We start from the raw sequence: 20598 nt of genomic DNA on the forward strand, positions 1-20598 counted from the left end.
AGGCTCGTAGGGATGTTAGGCAGCGTTTACATCATGGAGAGACAGTTTGAAGACTTTTCTTAACACAGAAACAGAAGCGTGTGTGTGTGCCATTTCCTGGTTCATGGTTGTGAGCGGGCATGATGGTTGGCAGAGAGACAAATATCTGATGCAAACCAGCATCCTCTCTCACAGACAGACACCCACACACACAATATATATATATATATATATATATATATGTGACTACACCCAGACACTCGCTCACATGCCTTCGCTGACCCCAACACCTCCGGCTTCCTCCTTATGAAAATGTAATAGCCCTCCAGTAATGTACCTCACTTCATGATTACTTCACAAAGCCCCGCATATTTTAAAGGCACAATAGTTGATATTCAATCTGTGTCTCTCTTTCCTCCTGGCCAATTTTGATAATGTGATTGCAGACCTCGCTCTATTCAACATTCACTTCTATCCAATAAGCCCTTGTCTCCCATCTCAGGAAATTAAGTTGTCATCCTGTGTCTCTTTCATTAATGTGACTATCATTTCATTGCTGTTTATTAAATTCCCAGGTAGCAGACCAAGGCCAGAGGTGATTCTAATGGCGGTGGTTATATTTTTAGCTCTCTGAGCTTGTTCATACCTCGTTAATTCAGGCATGCATTGAAAGGCTTTTATCGAAAAAATGATTCACGCATAATTCAACAGGCACTGTATTTTAGCCATCTGCTCCAGTTAATCGGCATTCTCCAATACACTGAAAGGGAAAGCAGCATTTTCTCACACCTCTCTCTTCTCTCCTTTCTCAGGTGGACCTCGGGTTCTTGCGATTCGTCTCGGCCATCGGCACCCAGGGCGCCGTTTCCCAGGAGACCCGGAAGATCTACTACCTCAAGGCCTATAAAGTGGACGTCAGCTCTAACGGAGAGGACTGGATCACATTGAAGGAAGGCTCAAAACAAAAGGCAGGGGACTCCGTCCATCAACTCATTTGTGATTTCAAAACTGCATTCGCCTACAGAGGTCCCCTTTAGGCTCTAGATTACTCACTTTTTTATGAGGGGAAAAAAGTCAAATACTGAAATGGCCCGAGCTCCACATGAAACTCTCAGAGCAGATAATCAAACTTGTTTATTTTTACTTGTGCCTGACCAGCGATCGCGTCATGAAAGCCACCGCTGCACATATACTGCATTTGAAAGATCCCGTCTCGGTAAAGCAGCCAGCTGACTTGAATTATGGTCCATTCCAAGTTGCCTTTGAGCTCGTAAAGCAGGGCCAAAACTTGAGTCTCTGTCTCCTAACGTGCAATTATACACTCTGCATGGTAATATACCACTGTGTGTGTGTGTGTGTGTGTGTGTTTCTTCCAAGCACAGACTGCGGTGCCAGTGCAGCACTGCAGTAGCCATAGGGAGGATTAAGTAAAGAATGTAGCCTCTGTTTTGTGTCAGACACCCTGTCGACTTGTCGTAAATGAAGCCGGGGATGACAAAAGACTTGACAAACAAGTGTTTCAATTGGCGGGGAGAGGAGGGGATGAGGAGAAGCTGTCATGTTTGAGCAGCTGCTGGAGGAGTGCCTAGGAGAGAAGAGGGGAAAGGAAGAGGAACAGAAGGAAGGGAATGCATGATTGACCGGTGCGCCACAGGCTGGAACCATCGATTGCTGATCGGACCAGGTTTTGTCCATCTTGAGGCAAACACCCCTTGGGTGTCCGGAGGGTCAGAGAGCCATGTGTGCGTGTGTGACATGTAAATACCACAAGGCCTTTTTGAGTGAAAGAGAGCAAGGCCTCAACAAAAAAAGCGTTGTCAACAGCAACAGAGTGTCCAAACACTCATATTTGTGCCGCTGTGTGCACAAACCCTTGGGCCTTGTTGTTTCACGGTCCCTCCAAAGTACACAGTCCCTCCTGTAAAGTGGCGGCTCAGAGGTGCCGCGTGCAGCGTGTGTTTTTTAGACACTCCAAAGTGCTTTTGTGCGGAGGAGCACCATTTGCTAAATGCTGAGCTTGCAGTTTGGAGTCTTAGTGCAGCCTCTGGAAGAAGCCACTTTGCAGCTGGCGAGCGGAGAGGAGACTCGGCGTGAAATGTAAGAGAGGGGATTACTTTGCAGCGGCCCCTCAGTGACGCTTTTGACAGGAAATGCCCAGGGACTGAGTTGAAGAGGGACTGCGCTGACTAATGGATCACACACACACACACACACACTTACTGTAAATATTGTGTTGTTTTTTTATTGTAAATAGTGTGTACTTGTTGCCCTTGCACATTCCTGCTGAGCATTGCCACTTTCATTTCACTGCACACCCTGTGTGTGTATGTGACAAATAAAACATCTTGAATCTTGAATCTTGACCAGGTGTTGTATTAGTTCATCCCAAATTAGCTGAACTAGCTAACTTTCTATCTGCCCGTCTATCCTGCTCCTCTCTGCTGGACTCCTCGCCGCCCCACAGCTCCTCCGTCGAGGAGGTCAGGAGGTCATGTGGTCACCGGTGTGATTCAATTACCCGGAATGGACTGTGACAGACTGTGGGGAGTTGTTTTGCCGGGTGGCCGGCCTCATCGTATGGCCGCTAGTAAACTGTCAACAAACCCCAGGGGAGAACAGTGGCATCTCTGACCTTTAAACAAGACGCTTCTGTAAAACCTCCTCAAAATCTGGTACCAGAGGACAGGAATAAAGGCATCTTGAGCCAATCTGGACTCGTCAAAGTTACACATAATGCCTCAGGTTTCACAGCCACAGGCCACGGCCCGGCTGTGCTGCTTCATCTGGCAAAAAAGGAAGTGCTAGTTGGATGTCACATTAAAATGTTAAAATGTTTTTTTTTTAATGTTTCGGTTTTTCATGTGTCAGCATCTTAACTCGGAACACAATCACTCTGCTCCAGGTGTTTTAATTGTTCATTTAAAGATGTGCCAATGCTAGCTGCATCTTAATCTCATCTAACGAGAATCTTCCGCTCTCTTGTTTCTCGATTCAAAGTGGCGAAGGTCGTAGACGAGCTTCCGCACCACGTCTCAATGTGTCAATAATTTACTTTCTTTCTGCCTTCTTTGCAGGTTTTCCAAGGCAACACCAACCCAACAGACGTTGCCAAGACGATGCTGCCCAAGCCCACGCTGACGCGCTTCATCCGGATCCGTCCCGTTACCTGGGAAACAGGCATCGCGCTGCGCTTCGAGGTGTATGGATGTAAGATATCAGGTTGGTACTGCCGAGATCACTGCTAATCTGCATAGACGGACACGTCTCAGTTCCATCTCGGCTCACAGCTGGCCACTGAGAAGGCTCCATTATACTGCTTATATTTCAACCACATGCAGTTGCAATTGCAATAATCAGATGATGCCACTTCAGACGTATGCGCGTGCCCCGGTGTCAGCGCCCTGCTTGTTTGCAACATACTGGGTATTTCCCACTCTGTCCCCAGTTGCACAAACATCTTCCTTCCACGAGGTGTGAGATGAAGCTCTGCTCGAAGGCTGAAGTTAGCGAGCTGCTGCATTATAGAGGAGTGGCACGTGAGGGAAGATTACCTATTTATGTTACCCCATGTTTAGATGTACTTCATTCAACATAAATGGAGGCTACATCTGGAGGGCAGAACGAGCTGAAGCTGGGCGGGGCCTACGTGGTCCCATCCCTCCTGATGAGCCGGTCACAGCCTCTTTAGCCACAGCCTTGCTTACACGGCATTGATTTTGGCAAAGCTCCTCTCATCTATGCCGGTTTGTCGATGCTATTTTAACGAGCGGTCGGTGAGTTTGCGTGCACGTGTGCGCTTGTGTGTGTGGGGCTCGCTTTCATATAGTTTTAACCCATCTGTCTGCATCTCTATGGGTTTCTGAATGTTAAGTAGTGATCGCTTGTCTGTTTTGTTCTTCTTTACTTGGATAGGGAGTACATCTCACAAGGACGACCATTTGTTGTCAGTGTTGTTAGTTCAGCATTAAGCCTTGGATTACAGTTACGGCTCCGGATTAGTGTGTCTGTGTGTGTGTGTGTGTCTGTGTGCATCACATATGTGTGGCTCTATATGTAATAGTTGAGGGCACTGCGGATACAGCACGGTTACAGATGGGGCGTGTCTTTCGGGCGCGCGACCAGACCGCAGCACAAAGCTTAAACACATCACAGGGCCGGAGTTCACCACAGGACCTCCTTAAGGACTTCAGCACCCCTGGGTGCTGTGAAGTCACTGCCAGTTTAACTGCATGCTAGCAAGTGCAGTCGGGGAGAAAGAGAGAGAGAGAATATTGCGAGGCCCTCAAAGGCTTCATAAACCCGGTGACTCACTGCACTCTACCTCGAGCTATGACACCAGAAGTTTGCTGAACAACTTTTGTTGAGAGAAATTTGAAATTTTTCCCCGACTTTTCCCCCCCCAAAAACGTGTAGATAGTGCACCAAAAATATGACCAGATACCAGGCATCAGCTTAGAGCATGAGCTGCACCCTAGAATGTTGCAAGATGCTTTTCATCACGGTCGCATGCCCCCGCTGCCACAAACGGCTACTCATCAATAAAAATATCCACCGCCCCTGTTGTTTGTAAATACACCATGGTGTATAAATATCTCCTATGAACCATTGATGCTCCACCCTAACCCTAAATGCGGCACACACCGCCATGCATCACCACCTACACATTCGCACTCCACACACACACACACACACACATAAACTGGGTGTGTCATTGCGTGCAAGCCATGATCTATGAAGCCTCAATGATCGCAGCTGAAGTCGATTAAGAGCTCCAGATGACCCCGGGGGAGTCTGGACTCGGAATCGGAACCACACGCAATCACACACGTATACCTTTCTCTCACTTCAAAGCCTTTGCTCGACCTGAGGCTGTGATCGCTCTCAAACGGATTCTGGCCGAAGACGAAAGCGAGAAGCTGGGGAAAAAAACACAAAAACAGTCCGTGAGGCGTTCGTGCTGCACCGCGTTTGAGCTGCGATTCAGTACACTGCAGGACCACAGAGTCGTCTCCCGGGTGTGCATAGGAGATGTTTTAGATAAGCGCAGAGAGAAAGAGAGAGAGATAGAGAGAGATAGAATGAGGCCTTGTTCTCCCAAGTCTTCGCTCGTTTTCTCCCAACATGCAGCCACGCTACTGAGTCCTGCAGCTACACTGTGCACTCTGTCTCACACTGACACAGAGGATGTGATATTGTCTAGATTTGTCCAAGCGAGATAGTTAATATGTTACTGCTTACCACGGATCCCTGACTCAGTGTCTCGGGATTAAGTAAGAAAGAATACAAGCTGCCAAGTGTCAGAACTCTCGAGGTCATTTCATCACGGTGGAACTTATTTGAGCTCCAATTTATTCTACTTGGCTGCGTACACCTACACAATGCGGACACAATAAATATAAAGTTATACAGATTGCTGCAACTAATAACTGAAGGGTAGAACTAAAGAAATAATTTAACTTGGACTGGCATCTTTTTAGTCATTGTGGTCATTTTCAAAACGATTGACTATATTATAAATATCGAGGCACAATTCCCTTTTGTGTGTATGACGGAGATCTTAGAAATAAAGCAGTCTCCCTCACTTCAAAGTAGTCCAGGAAGTACAACCAGGGTAACGAATCTTGGTTGACATCATGTCAAAATTCAATGCAAAAGATAAAAAAATGCTCCATTTGGTTATTTTTTGTATATGGACCACCAGCAGTAGGAAGCTGGGCTGAACACAAAAACTGACACTGGTGGTCAGAAACTGGTACTTCGCTCATTAAAAATGTTGATCGGGTTGTTAATTTGTATCTGTCCTGGTTCCCAGCGCCAGTAGAATTGTTGTCAGTCATGAGCAATCAATAACAATTCATTAGATAGGACACCAACAACAGCTTAGAAAGCACTGCGCTGGCTATCTGTTCAGGAGTAGGAAGGAGAGAGCATGTGGAAAGTTAAGGAATTCAGCTTTACATATGCAAATGCTTCCGAGCCGCAGCAACAGGTTGTTTTCCTGTTCGGCTTTTGATATGGAGGGATGACATCGATGAGGAGAAAACAGCTGTCTCCCCTTTGAAACAAATGGGAAAGCATGCATCCAAAGAAGCTAAAAATAAAAAAACATTGAAACCACAGAGAGTCTGGATAGGGTAAGATCAGAGAAGTAGAATAAAGGAGGAGAAGAAAGTCTGAAAATGTGCAACGGAAACAACGAGGTGTTAAAAGACACGGTCCCACAGATGTTGACAACATGTGGAGCAGAAGGTGCAGCAGCAGATACAACACAAAGAGAAAGAGTGTTTGTGTGTTGGTATACGTGAGTCGGCAGAGGGAGGAGGGGGTGGATAAGGGAGATGAAAATAAATAGCACTCCCAGAACGTGCAGGACGCAGAAGCACCAACCAAGAGGAGGGTTTTAATTGGCTGCCTGGAGACAACCGCTTCAGGCAAAGGAATTAGTATGCATGAGATCTGAAGCCAGAGAGAATGGAGGCAGATATGACAGCAGCATCACAAAGAGTTTGATGAGTTGTCCGGCTCGCTTTGACTTTCACCTTTCTTGTTGCATGTGAACCTCAAATTTGCCAAGTGGACTTGCGGCCAGGTCAATGATATGGGCATCAAGGATAGAGATGAAGTCTTTAGTGGCCCAACGTTGCCGCAGTTTGTCATTAGTCTGAATGAGAATGCTAAGCATCTTTTTGTCTTGCAGAGTACCCATGCTCGGGCATGCTGGGCATGGTATCGGGGTTGATCACAGACAACCAGATCACCGCCTCCTCCCATACGGACCGCAGCTGGGTACCGGAGAACGCCCGCCTGCTGACCAGCAGGACGGGATGGACCTTGCTGCCCAAGCCCCAGCCCTTTACCAGCGAATGGCTGCAGGTGGATCTTGGCGAGGACAAGCTGTTGAAAGGGTTGATCATCCAGGGAGGGAAGCACCGGGAGAACAAGGTCTTCATGAAGAAGTTCCGCCTCGGCTACAGCAGCAATGGCTCCGACTGGAGGATGGTGCTGGACACCAGTGGGAACAAGCCAAAGGTGAGAGATGTCCACTATATTTGATTGATTTTTCTTACAAATCTGAACCTTAACTCTGAAGAACCCTGACTGCTTTCTTTATGTTGAGGCAAAGGTCATTTCAAGGAGAAACGGTTGGCATTGGTTTAATTTCGAACACCAAAAGATTGTGGAAAACGATTCGTAGACCTGCTCCTCAAAACTGTCCCTCGAACGCATCGGAGCATCAATTCCGATTATGGCGCATTTAGTCAATTTTCACCGGAGCGTTGCGCCTGGCAGTTGTGAGTCGTTCAGGAGTCGTTGCGAGTCAATTTCAGCGGCGCTTTGAATCACATTAGGATAAGCATCTTGAGTCTCTCCCATCCTTCGCCCAATTCTCTCCTCCTGTTTTGTATTCTGCACGACACCCACCGCTCAACCCTTTCAGTGGATGGTGAAAGTGCGGGGAGTGAGGGGGGCGGGGGGCGGGGGGAGAGGAGGAAAGACGAAGGCGAGAGAGAAGGAAAGGAATGTGCAACCGAGAGAAGTGACTCGAGATTGATCTGCCGGTGTCACCGCACGCAAGGGAGACACACGCCAACACTTTCCTCAACGCATACACAGGCTTACCCACATATATATGTGTGTATATATATATGTGTGTGGAAGTCTATATATGAGCCTGTACATACACAACCACGCACACTTCCAGTCCCCAATTACAAACGTCCCTGACAGGGCATACATCTGATCCAGATGGGCTGATGGTTGATTTATGAAGGGAATAAGGAGGATCCATACCCCCCCCCTGTCCTAGTTAACCGCCTCTTTCCCCTCGCCTGAGAGGTTCCCAGCATCTAAGGTGCACCAGGCTCCTTCACGTGATCACACCCATTAATCCACTTCCATCATGCCTCTTTTTGCTTGCTACTCTTGCATCCCACGTCCTCCTCTTTCCCTTCGTGTATATCCCTTTGCTCGAGAAGTATCTGAAAGAGCCAAAAAGTTGCCTTCGACAGCGCTGTGTGTCGTGCTGTTGGAGCCGTGCTGCAGGTGTCGGCGAGATGAGAGAGATCTGGTCATCTTCTGTTCTTTCTTCTTACTCGCGTACCCTGCAAAAGCCACCCGTGCAGCCCCCTTCTGGTGTTTCGGCAGGCAGGAATGAGTTTGCCTCGGGGCATCTGCGTTTGAAGAGCTGTATGAGTCAAACGCCCAGCAGTGCCGTTATCAGCAATATTGTCTTTTTATTTTTCACTCACCTTTCCTTCTCTGTCTTTGTTCCTCTTCCTCCCACCCTTTCTCTCCCTTTCCCTGACAGATATTCGAAGGGAATAGCAACTACGACACTCCTGAGCTGAGGACGGTGGAGCCCCTGCTGACCCGCTTCATCAGAATTTACCCAGAGAGGGCCACTCCTGCTGGCATGGGCCTGCGGCTAGAGCTCCTGGGCTGCGAGGTCGAAGGTAAGCTGGAACTTCTATTAAAATCCATTACATTTGGTCTCAGGTATCACTTTGGATTTGGTGCAAAATGTACATAAAAAGGCTTTGTTATGACGACCTGTGGTGGTGACCTTTCTACCTCTAACGGCAGTAACACCGCATCCACCAACGGGGGCAAAGTTACCACCCAGGTTGAAAACGCTTTTGCCCATGGTGATGGCATTTACAGCTGTGGCTACGTTTTTAACTTCTGCAATGAAAAGTTCACCCCTGGTGTTGACAGTGGGGTTTTTTTAGACAAAACATTAATTTATTACCCACAATGCCATCCTCACTGGGCACTCCTTGACCCTGTGCGTTTGTTCGCTGCTTTTACATGTATTTACATCTGACATGTCTTGGTGCACTCAAAGAGGAGCCATCTATCACCTCAGCTGATGACATGGCTGCAAGTAGTTTGGCCTGTCTTTGCCATGGTCGCGGTTATTTAAAGATGCGGCGGCTTCCTGTGTTGAGCCCACAGCTGTCCAGCTCCTGCTCTTCTTTATCCCTACAAGTCACACTTGTCTTGTCTCCCGGTTACATCAAAGCTGCCCCCATAGCTAGCCACTTCACATGGCCAAGTAGGATTATTGCAGCCTGTCCTCCATCGCACTCTTCCCAACCCCTTGCATGTCTTTCTCTTTTCAAAAGAGCCGCACACACTTTGCTATCTTATTTTACTCTTATCCCTATTTTTGTTCCTTCCACCAGCTTTTTATCTGTCTCTCTCAAAGCTGACGTAGCACACCAACAGCTCAGCGATGTAAGAGTGTGTAGCGCTGGCCCTAAGTGGATTTACATATTGGATTTCAGGGAGGCCCATTCCGTTGTAAGCCTCATGGACTCCCACCGGGAGCTTTAGTCAGATGATAATGCTTGTTTTCAGTGTTAATGCCAAACACACACACATACTCACACACCCACACACACACAGAGCAACCAACCGTAATCACTCTGCCAAATATGTGGTTACTGGCGTTAATACAAAATCAAGGTGCGTACGCAGGTGCTCGTACTGGTGTGTACAAGCACGTGTGTGTGAAACAAACCGTAGCAGCAGGGCTAAATCCTCATTTCTGTGAGAGGCTCCCCTGGCGCAGCGCTGACCCCAACCCTGACCCTCCCCACCTTGAATCTGACAGGGGCTGATCTGCCTCATATTTCATCTAGCACAGGGGGAGAGCGAGAGCATTGGCTCACACAGTTATGGTACACATCCATTTTTCAGGAACTTTCCCCCCTATGCCTCTCTCGCTCTCTCTCTCATCTCTCGATCATTACTCCGTCAGTGGAAACACACCCAAATGTACACACACACTGCCGGACGGCTGTGCGGCAGCGGAGCGTGCAATGGATTGAGGGCCATGCCCACATCCAAGCGGGGTGGGGCTATAATGATAGGCCACTATGGGGCCCCACTTGTGCATCTTTTAAGGTTTTAGTGGCCTAAACCTGAAGCGAACAGGCTTTCGCTTCAACTCTATTTATACCCACACCTCCACAGCATGATAAAAGGAGGAAAGCTAATAGCTCAAGTCTAGATGAAGCCCAGTGGGCAACTGTGGGCAGAACCTGCTGAGCTTTTGAATACATATTTCAGTGTTTCATTCTTTTTTAAATATTTGATAATTAAACTATGAAGCAGACTTCAGCCTTTCAGGCTACTATTTTCAGTGTTTGGTTGACTGAGAGGTAAATCACTAACATTTTTGGAAAAAAAGGGCCAAATATGTGGGATGTAATTTTAAACCCTGCAGTATTTTCATCACGGAACATACAGAAAGACAGTTTGAATTAAATCAGAAAGGCATTTTCCAACCTAAAATCGAATCCATAACGTCTCCCTTCTCCACCCTCACAGCTCCGACAGTCCCGCCTACCACGCACATCCCGAGCACCACTCCGTCGGACGAGTGTGACGACGACCAGGCGAGCTGCCACAGCGGCACAGGTGATGACTACGACGTGACAGGTGCTGACATCGCCCTCATGAGACTGCAACCGCACCCCCACCGCACACCTCTTACCCTTCTGTCTGCTACGGCTAGCACTCAATCTGCTCCACTTTACCAGCTTCGCCGCTCTCTCTGCTGTGGTTAGATTTGATACCGCGGCTAATCTGCCACCCACTGTGCCTACTCGCTTGCACGCATCCCCCGGGCATGTCGGTGGTACACGGCGCTCTAATTATGTGCACCTGTAGCTCCCACCCTCCCCTTTTACCTCCGCCTCCGCAAAGTCACATTAGACGATTGTCACACTTGCTCCAGAGATCATCACATCTGCATACCTGCTTCTACTAGCTCTGCCTCTCTCTCTCTCTATCCTTTCATCTCTCACCCGCCTTGTCTGCCTGCCCCCTCCTCTTTTCCACGCACTCCTCTTGGCCTCGTTTCCCACTAACCCCAGTAACTCTCTGAGCCGGCACTGCTGTCTGCACTCCCCATTAACCAGCAGTCTCTGGTGATGAGCATGGCACCGTTTCAGTCACGCGTTTTGAAAGTATTACATTAAGTGCGTCACGTTGGATACACTTGGGCCTAATGCGACTGAGGGGAAAGACAATGCATGTGTTGGTTAGAGAGATCTAGCTTTTAGCCTGCAGGGATATAATAGGTGCATGTGTGCAGTTATTTGAAAAAAGAAACGAAACTCCTGCTATTGCTGGGCTAACCATGCTGATGTGTTGTGTTTTGGCAGGTGGTCCCACGATGCCAGAGGCCACCACTGCTGAAGTGGATACCATCCCAGGTGAGAATCTTCTCTTTTTCTTTTTTCTTACCCATCGATGGTTCCGCATCTTACCGAGCGTCTTCAAAGACGACGTGCCAGAATGTTGAGACGGAGTAAAAATCAAACTTCTCTACGTTTGTATGTTTTTGTTAAAAATTTATTTCCATAGATTTACCATAAGGTGTACCTTAGCTAATGAATGCCAGCTCACCATGGCCTTCCCCCCCCCCCCTCCCCCCCCACACACACACACTGCTGCGTGTCTGTTATTAAAGCTGATGATGTGGCCCCGAGAGGCTCCTGCTGACAGGGTGAGGGAGGTTGCGTGATGCAGAGCTAGCTGATGATAAGCACTGGTGCTCTGTTGCTGACTCCTCAGCATAATCACTAATCACCGGTCCGACACTGACACACACTAAACCCACAGACACACGCACACGCAAAACACAAAATCAGGGAAGCACAATGCAAATGACCACAGGAAATTGGGTGTGCTTTGGGGTCACTTACACACTACACACACACACACACACACACACACAATGCGGGTTGATGAGGCAGTAGCCAGCTGAGAGTCTGTGCCCCAGTCTGCTGACCTTGGCTAATGGGCCATAGGCTCCATCGAGCCCCCTTCACTCTGTCTGCAGTCTGCTGGGGCAGCAGCTATGATAGATGAGAGCTGAGGTGTGTGTGTGTGTGTGTGTGTGTACATATTTACGCATGTATGAACACAACTACATATCTGTGGGTAAACACTTATCCGCCTGACTTTTTATTTCAAGAGTCTCGAACCGTGCATGCTAATCAGCTCTGTGCATGCGAGTGTGTGCCCGCGTCTGCTCGGGTTTGTGCGCGCCGTGGACTCCAATCTCCGAGGATGTATTTTCCGTTGGCATTCGGCAAGAAAAAGTCTCTTTTTATCAACTAGCCATGTGATTCATGTGGCCGTTCATCTAATCCAGAGCTTGTTGGTAGCCTCAGTCGAAGCCTCCGAAGAATGGAAAAAAAAGCCAAAGTTATTTTAATTGGGAATGGGATGTCTCGACAAAGAAAAGTGGCCTGGCGTCTGAAATGTGGTTACACATGGGAATTCCATTCTGTGTGTTTAATGGGTAAATAGAGTCACTGCCTGTAGAAAACTAGTTAAATCCTTCCCATTATTAAAGGGAATATTGGCTCCGAAGAATGAGCCACCTCCCTGTGTCTCTAAAGGCATCTCATGCTGGAGTCTAAGGCCGTGGCTAACGTCCCAAACATCCCGCTCCCTTGCGTTCCATGGAAGTCTTTCTTCATCCAATTTGAAAAACACGAAAGCCCGAGCTCCCACACAGTTTCTTCAGCGCGCCGTGTGTCCATGAGGGATTGAATTGTTGGAATGGGGCCCCGACACTGTTACCAAAGCTGTCTCCAAACCTCAAGTCTCGGCTCTCATTAAAATCCTGAGCTCTCTGTGGGTTGCTTTGAATGTTGCTTTCTCGACTGGACGCCATATCCAGACCCCATCTTCCTCTTCCCTTGTCCCTGTTTTCAGTGTCCCTCCACAGCTCCTTTATATACCCTGTTTCATTCATTAAAGGAGATCATTAGCCGTAGCCAAGGAATACGGTCTGCATGAGGTCTCTGCTGTTGGCTCGCTCCTTTCTCATGTTGGAGCCATAACTGTCCGAAGTCTGTCTCTCCCTCCCGACTTGGCTGTCTTTATCTCCCCACACGGCACTCCAAGTTTACGTCCCGCAGTTCTTTTCTGCCCTCTAGTGCATGAAGCGGATCAGGATAAGTGAATGCAGCCCCAAAGTGTAGCCTGCTGTCACATCTGCTGTCTCATCACGACAGGACCACCCGGTCATTGTTCTGTTAAAGCAAAAAGCTCAAATAAAATTGTTCTGTTGTGATGAAACCTGACCCCCTGACGCCTGATCTTGACCTATCTTCAACCAATTTGCAGCTTTCCTGTGGTTCGCCTGCGACTTTGGATGGGCAAATGACCCGTCCTTCTGCAGCTGGACGTCAGAGGGCACTGGTTCCAGGTGGCAGATTCAGTCCAGTGGCACCCCCACCCTCAACACTGGACCTAACATGGACCACACAGGTGGATCGGGTAACTTCATCTACACCTTGGCGACAAGTCCCCAAGAGACAGAGGTGGCTCGGCTGGTCAGCCCGGTGGTCAGCTCCCCGGACTCAGACCTGTGCGTGTCCTTTTGGTACCACATGTTCGGGCCGCACATTGGCACACTGCACATCAAGCAGCGCAAGCAGACAGTTGAGGGACCGGCTGACATCCTGCTGTGGACCGTCAGCGGTCACCAAGGCAACCGCTGGAGGGAAGGTCGTGTCCCTGTGCCCCGCACCAACCAACCCTATCAGGTAAATCACAAGTGGTCTGTGGCTCATTTGGGCATTTACCACCATGCCCATGCTCTTTCCATTCAAGGAGAGGTTGCCGAAAAAACAACCCTGTGCGTTTTTTTCTTCCCAAAGGTGGTGATCGAATGTCTGGTGGAGAGAAAGAGCTGGGGAGACATCGCTGTGGATGACATTAAGGTGCTCAATGGACTCAGCATGACAGACTGTAAAGGTGAGGCTTTTAGAGTTCATCGGTGCCATGCCTGCATTCAGTTTCTTGATCTGAAATATGACACGTTTTTTATCTGCTGTCGGATTTCATTGGGGTTTCTGTTTGAGCAGATCCTGACGTACCCACTGAGTCGATGCTACCAGAGGACCGCTTCAACGAAATCCGTAAGTCACTTCACACGGAGGCTTTATTCAGCGGTATCACGTTTTCAACTATTTGGTCACCTCCAGGCCCTTCGTAGTTCATGGGATACCTCCCGTCTCATTCTTCTGTGCTTCTGTCCCACCCCTCCACCCTTCAGTTGAGGAGATCACCGAATATCCAGACTTTGTGGAGACCAACCAGATCAGCGGAGCCGGCAACATGCTGAAGACGCTCGACCCCATCCTCATCACCATCATCGCCATGTCCGCCCTGGGGGTCTTCCTGGGCGCCATCTGTGGCGTGGTTTTGTACTGCGCGTGCTCGCACGGAGGCATGTCGGACAGGAACTTATCTGCCCTGGAGAACTATAACTTTGAACTTGTGGATGGTGTCAAGCTAAAGAAGGACAAACTCAATGTACAGAGCTCATATTCGGAGGCGTGAGATGGGACCGGGTGCACTCGCGTGACTGTATGGCGTGCAGAGCTCGCAGGGCGTGCACATAGACTGGCTGTAGGCATATCCTCTCGTATATCAACGAGTAACCGGCTCAAAGGACTGCCGACGCCCTCAACTCGCTGGACAGGTTCAGGAACCAATGGGAGGGTCGACCTGATACACGCTTTTCTCAGGAGCTGCAGTAAAAAAGAACCTACCAGTAGGGGACACTGTGTACAGATAAAATACAGAAAAAAATTATGTACAAATGATTTAGATGATATTTTAATTTTCTATTTTGATTTTCATTCATTTTTACAATCGGATGCTGGTGTTGAGACCAATTTATTAATAATGTTTAAAGTATTTATCGTTTTCTGGAAAATAAATGTTTAGTTAGTTTTTTCGTATCAGTTCATGAAGGCTGTTGTTTATTTTAAAGTTTTGAAAGAGACGTATCAAAATCCTAAATGTACCATATCCGGCAAAACTGTAAATTTGCCCTAGCATAAAGGGTGTGCCCATAACCCATGGCCCTGAGACATGTACCCTTTCCCCTTTGACCTCTATCACTCTAATGTGAGGGTCCCACTCACGGCAATGTATATTCTGACAGTGCCTTTAGTACATTTCGGTTCGGCCTCCTCTGTTGATCTGGGTGTTTTTTACTGTACTTGGCCTAAGTTTTGATCACAGGAAACATGATCTTATAAATAACTGCAGAACAGGATAAATCTATCACAGTGCTTTGTTTTGTTTTCTTGTTGTTCTTTGTCCAAAAACCACACACTGTAAATACGTTTTAATATATTTTATTGCCCTTTCTAAGAAAGTAAAAAGAAAGAAGAAAAAAAAGCTGCAGTATCCCTTTTTTCATGGGTTTGTGTGTCTGTAAATACATTCTTCTGACTGTTCTGTGGAAGGTCCAGTTATATGTTTTTGTATTTTAGATTACTTTGCTCAGACGAGTAAGATGTGTGTGGTCGATTTTCAATGTGTATTGAAGCCATCTGTCATCGAAAATGCCCACTTCACGAAGAAAAACACAGAAAGACAAATGAATCAAAAGGTAACGGAGAAAACAACGACAACAACAACAAAAAACCGCTGACATGACGATGATATCTTTGCTGTGAGTTTCACCAGAACATGTTCCCATCAAACACGCTCATGTCGACGGCAGAGGAGGGGGTGGTGAAATGTATTTCATGTCTGCCAGCATACCAAAAAAAACAACAACAATCATCATCGCTTTGCTTTCGCTCAGACCGAGACGAGCTCGCCACCTCCGAAGAACTTGTTCACTGAAGAAGTACTGACCGGACAATGCAGCTTGAATGCACATGTGTGTGTGTATATAAAAAAGGGGTGAAACACACTAACTGAAGAATGGTGCTGTTCCTTTAGCCAGACACGATGAACCAGCTTGTCATTGTTCACATGCTGTACTGTAGCTTAAAGGCCTCTCGGACCGTGAAGGCTTTCTTCTCTTTTGTACGTGTTCCACGTGTAGCAGCCATAACGTTGTGATGTCATTAGGATGGGACACTGGTACAGTGAGTGGGGGGAACACCAGGTCACCCATGGCCTGGGGCTTAACCAGAAGAACGGTGGCCCCCTTCATGGTTCACCGGGGGGATTTTCTCACTTAGTAAATACCACAAGACCTTTGGTTCCCTTTATCATCACCCACAAAAGAACTGAGTCCTCGCTTTGTCCCGGCAGAGTAAATCAAGAGGGGGAATGGTAGGACGCTCGTAGAGAAAGAGCTGTTTGTTTTTTCTCTCTCTGTTAAAGCTTCAAACAAGTGCAAATGTCACCTCGACGTGAACTCTTCACATCTCCATTGAGACTCTTGTTTGCCGATAGGTGGGTGTGTGGATGGATGGGACAATCCCGACCGCTTGACACTGAAAGAGGAAGGGCCTCCGCGTGAGATTGACAGTATCAGGACACAGGGGCCCACAGGAAAGCCACTGTGTGGCTCTCTCTCGCGCCACAATCAAACAAAAACAATAAGTGGATCCAGAGAAGAGCGACATCCTCCCTCCCCATCCCCCCCCCCCCCCCCCCTTGGTTTACGGAGGACTGTAGCTCCCTGACTGTAGTCTGCTGACTTCGAGAAAACGAAGCACTGTAGCGTGGACTCAAAAACAAACAATGTTGCACTGATAAATATATTTAAGAGGTTTATGTGTTTATAGCGTTCATTTGCAAAGAAAGAAAAGATAAGCAGACGTCAAAAACACAAAAAACGTTTTCATTTATTTCATCTTTTTTATAAATAAACATATATGAATATATAGTTTCAGATTATGTGGTATGATTCTGAAATGTAAAAAATATCGCAAATGTTTTCATTATTGAAAAAGGCATACAAGATTTTCCAACAGTAATGTCCCCTCCCCCTCCATTGACATGTCATATTAACGCATCGTTTTGTACGGTCATTCAAATTTTGTGCAGATTACTTTTCTTTTTTTTTACGAGAAGAAGAAAAGAATACTTTTATTTTCAATACTGCTTCTGTAATTGCTGTTGTAGGGGAAAAAATGAATAAACAGCAAGGCCTTAAAAAGTGTCGTGATCCCGGAACTATTTGTCTCTTTTCCAATCCGATCACATCTCAGCCGTCAGCCAGCGGCCTCTTTGACGCAACTCCTGTGTGTTGTTTGTTTGCTACAAAGTGATGTGAACGCACCATTTCAGTCGGCTAGACGGTGATGTAAACAAAAGAGATTTGTAGTCTTTGTCTCGCAGCCGCTGCTTTTCCAAAGGCACAAATAAAAGACATCTTCAGATTAAGGAATTGGCTCATTTACTTGGTTATTTATTAATTACAGGGCAATTAAGTTGTTGTGGGAGATTTATCAGCGGAGAAAAATGCAAACTGTTTGACCAATTGACTTCAACAGCACGTCATAAATGCGAATGATTCATGCTCGGATCTCGAGAGCAGACTCTGATGTGAGGACTCTCCACCTGTTAAGGGCCAGTGAACGCTGACCACTGATGAGAGACACACTCTTGGTCCGCCATTAGCAGGAAGTAGGTCACGTCTTCATTTTCACTGATTTGTGTTTCCATCTGAGGAGCTGAAGCCGCATCCCGGAGCGCCGGAGTATTATTTTGGAAACACGCTGACAGCGAAACGACTTTGACTCCACGGGGATTGTGGAGGTGAATATGTTTCGTAGTTTAATTTGAAAGAATTGGCAAAAAAGAATATCAGCGATTATTCTCCGACGCTTACTGCCCTTCAACATCAGCGCATCAGGGATGAATAGCAGCGATGCTTCGCCCCCATTATCGTAAACAAGCAAATTAGACTGAGAACATCATTTGGCTGCACGTTCTCCACGCGCAATTGAACCAGGAGAGATTTGTAACCCAGCAACCCCGCTAGATCCTCTCTTATCTCTCCTGAAAAGACTTGGACCTTGCATGGAAATACTCCGACTTGATTCATTCCTTCATTAATTAGGCAAGCAAGCGTGAGGCAAGGTCTCATCCATCGTTTATCTTCGTCGCACACTTAATAGATAATTAAAGCACAAATTACTCTGGAGAACAATCCAAGAGCTGAAAAAAATAATAAAATGATTGACATATACAAAGAAACAAAGTTGTATGCCTTTAAATAAGGTAATTTCCCCATATTTTTCAACCTGGCCGCCATTTTGCCAAGTTGTTAGCATGTAAGAAAAGGGAATAAAGCCATCATCAATGTGCAATCAGCCAGCAAACATTTTGAATTATTAATAAAGGGGCATTACTTCATCACGTTCTCATAATCCTTTAGGCCTGCAGATGTTAATGAATGGATCCTGGTCCCGGTGCAGCTCTTTCCCATCAGGACTTTAGTGAAGAAGTAAAGAAGATCAGCCAGATGGAGCCTTCACAACCTGGCAAACAGTCTGCACATTGTATTATCTGTAGAGGCTTGACCAACCGGTTGTTGGTAGATTAAATTTAATTCAGTTTATTTTGTATAGCCCAATATCACAAATTTGCCTCAAAGCGCTTTACAGTCTGTACACATACGACATCCCTGTCCCAGGACCTCACATCGGATCAGGAGAAACTCCCAAGAATTAGAAAAAAACCTTCCAGTGGGAAAAAAAGAGCAGAAACTTTCAGGAGAGCAACAGAGGAGGATCCCTTCCCCCCGGATGGACAGAAGCAATAGATGTCATGTGTACAGAAGGAATCATTACAGTGTTACATAAACACATTTAATGAATAAGACAAATGTTTGAATAATTTGTAGTAGGCATGGACCATGATTCGTTTCAATTCAGTTTATTTTGTATAGCCCATTCTCACAAATTACAAATTTGCCTCAGAGTGCTTTACAATCTGTACACAGAGACATCCCTATCCCAGAACCTCACATCAGATCAGAAAAAACTCCAAAACAACCCTTTCACGGGGGAAAAACTAAAGAAACCTTCAGGAGAGCAACAGAGAAGGATCTCTCCAGGATGGACAGGTGCAATATATGTCATGTGTACAGAAGGACAGATTAGAGTTAAAACACATTCAATGAATATGACAGAGTGTATGAATAGTTGGTAGTAGGCATGTAGCCTACCACGATCCAGACCTCCACAGTCCATGAAACAGATGCAGATAGGTGGGTGGGGGGAGTGTCAGCAGGTTCATGACAGGAGGCTGGCCCGTCAGACAGGAGGCAGCGGACACAGCCAGGTCCAATGGACCCTACGAGACGTGAAGTCAAAAAAACTCCGGGGAGGAAGCAGAGGGGAATGGAGAGATGTAAATTCATCCATAAGACAGAGTAATATCCACCACAATTTATCACAGTGGGTGAGTTTACAAACGTGAAGTACATTTTCCTGATCCATCCATCCATCCATTATCAATACCGCTTCATCCTCATTAGGGTCGCGGGGCGCTGGAGCCAATCCCAGCTGACATAGGGCGAAGGCAGGGACACCCTGGACAGGCCGCCAGTCCATCTCATTTTCCTGATGTGTTTTTTAAATACTTAATTTTGCATTTTTGTCTTGGTGATTTGTGAATAGTTCTTCCACCACTGAACACAATCATCCAAGTCATCCTCTGACTGCCGTTCTCTGTTTTACCACTTGGTGGCCCAGTAGAGCAGTGTTGCTCCACAGTAGCCTACAAGTGTCTCGTGGACGTGGAGCTGTAATGCCAGAGTGGCTCTACAGAGAACTAACTTCGGAGGACATTTCACAAGGCACATCGTTTTCTCAAGAATTACACGTTTTATTATGAAAGTTAGTTCAGCCAGTGAGTGCACGGTTTGAATCCTTTTTGTAGAGGCACATATTAGACAATTATGTTGCTTGTTGTGATGCTGTCATGACAGATGTTTGTTCTCAACGTGATGGTAATGACATGGACTGAAAGGAAAAGCAAGAAAAGTGTAAAGAAACGTATATTGCACTTTAGTGGAGGGATTTGTCCTTGTTGCAGTGACCAGAACGGTCCACGGGGGGGCTCCAGTGGTCATGGGAGCACCAACATTTACATTATTTACATTTGGCCAACTGGAGTATTTATTTGCTTTGAAGATACCCGGTGAATCCGGAAGAGACATTTGAAGATGCTTGGAGTAATATCTTATCTTTATGAGTGTCATGTGTATTGACTACATCAGACTGCCATTTTCACATGTTGTATTTCTTCTCACAACCCAACTTCTCAAAAGATTCAGGATTGCCCACATATTCAATGATGTGTTCAAAGACAGACACACACACAAACACACACACACACACACTCACAGAGAGAGAGAGAGACCGTTGCTGTGTTTTACTGGAACTATAGGTGTCATTCATTTATTTGATTACATTTGTGAAAGGTGTTTAAAAAACTGTAATCATCTGAAATATTGCAATGTTCTATGGGCTTACACAGACTTGGCAGAATATTTTTTTAAAAGTTTAACTGGAACATAAATTGTAATGATATTGTGCTCTGACCAAGTAAGGCGCCTTGGCGTTAGTATCACATACTTGGCTTTAGGCATTTATATTTATATTGTTAATACCAGCATTCTAGCACTTTGGCCTCTAACATGCATTGGTTTATATTTATATCTCCAAGACAAACTGGCTTTACACAACCAGGCAAGTATGTTACAATGAATGTGTATTTGTACATCATTACTGTCCTTTTTTGTTTGATAAAAACGAGACTCGTTGAGCTCCTCTCCAAACTGCCGGTAACTCCGGATGCATGGTACATTTTTACATCAAG

At 46.5% G+C, this 20598-nt stretch overlaps 1 protein-coding gene across 2 annotated transcripts in view; it reads left to right on the forward strand.

Annotated features, from left to right (window-relative positions):
* The window catches only part of nrp1a (neuropilin 1a), a 57700-nt gene extending 40773 nt beyond the window's left edge, over positions 1-16927 (forward strand). Inside the window, exons 8-17 of one of the 2 annotated variants that reach the window (XM_056433756.1) lie at positions 792-947; positions 3054-3198; positions 6677-7008; positions 8288-8432; positions 10315-10425; positions 11154-11204; positions 13132-13553; positions 13668-13764; positions 13875-13928; positions 14066-16927. In XM_056433756.1, the coding sequence (XP_056289731.1) occupies positions 792-947; positions 3054-3198; positions 6677-7008; positions 8288-8432; positions 10315-10425; positions 11154-11204; positions 13132-13553; positions 13668-13764; positions 13875-13928; positions 14066-14352 (1800 nt within the window). In that variant the 3' untranslated portion in view covers positions 14353-16927. The remainder of the gene's footprint in view (positions 1-791; positions 948-3053; positions 3199-6676; positions 7009-8287; positions 8433-10314; positions 10426-11153; positions 11205-13131; positions 13554-13667; positions 13765-13874; positions 13929-14065) is intronic. The other variant, XM_056433757.1, reaches the window with a different exon arrangement.
* The last annotated feature ends 3671 nt before the right edge of the window (positions 16928-20598 follow it).

The sequence above is a fragment of the Pseudoliparis swirei genome, chromosome 16, assembly GCF_029220125.1.
Source record: "Pseudoliparis swirei isolate HS2019 ecotype Mariana Trench chromosome 16, NWPU_hadal_v1, whole genome shotgun sequence".
In the NCBI taxonomy this organism is placed as follows: Eukaryota; Metazoa; Chordata; class Actinopteri; order Perciformes; family Liparidae; genus Pseudoliparis; species Pseudoliparis swirei.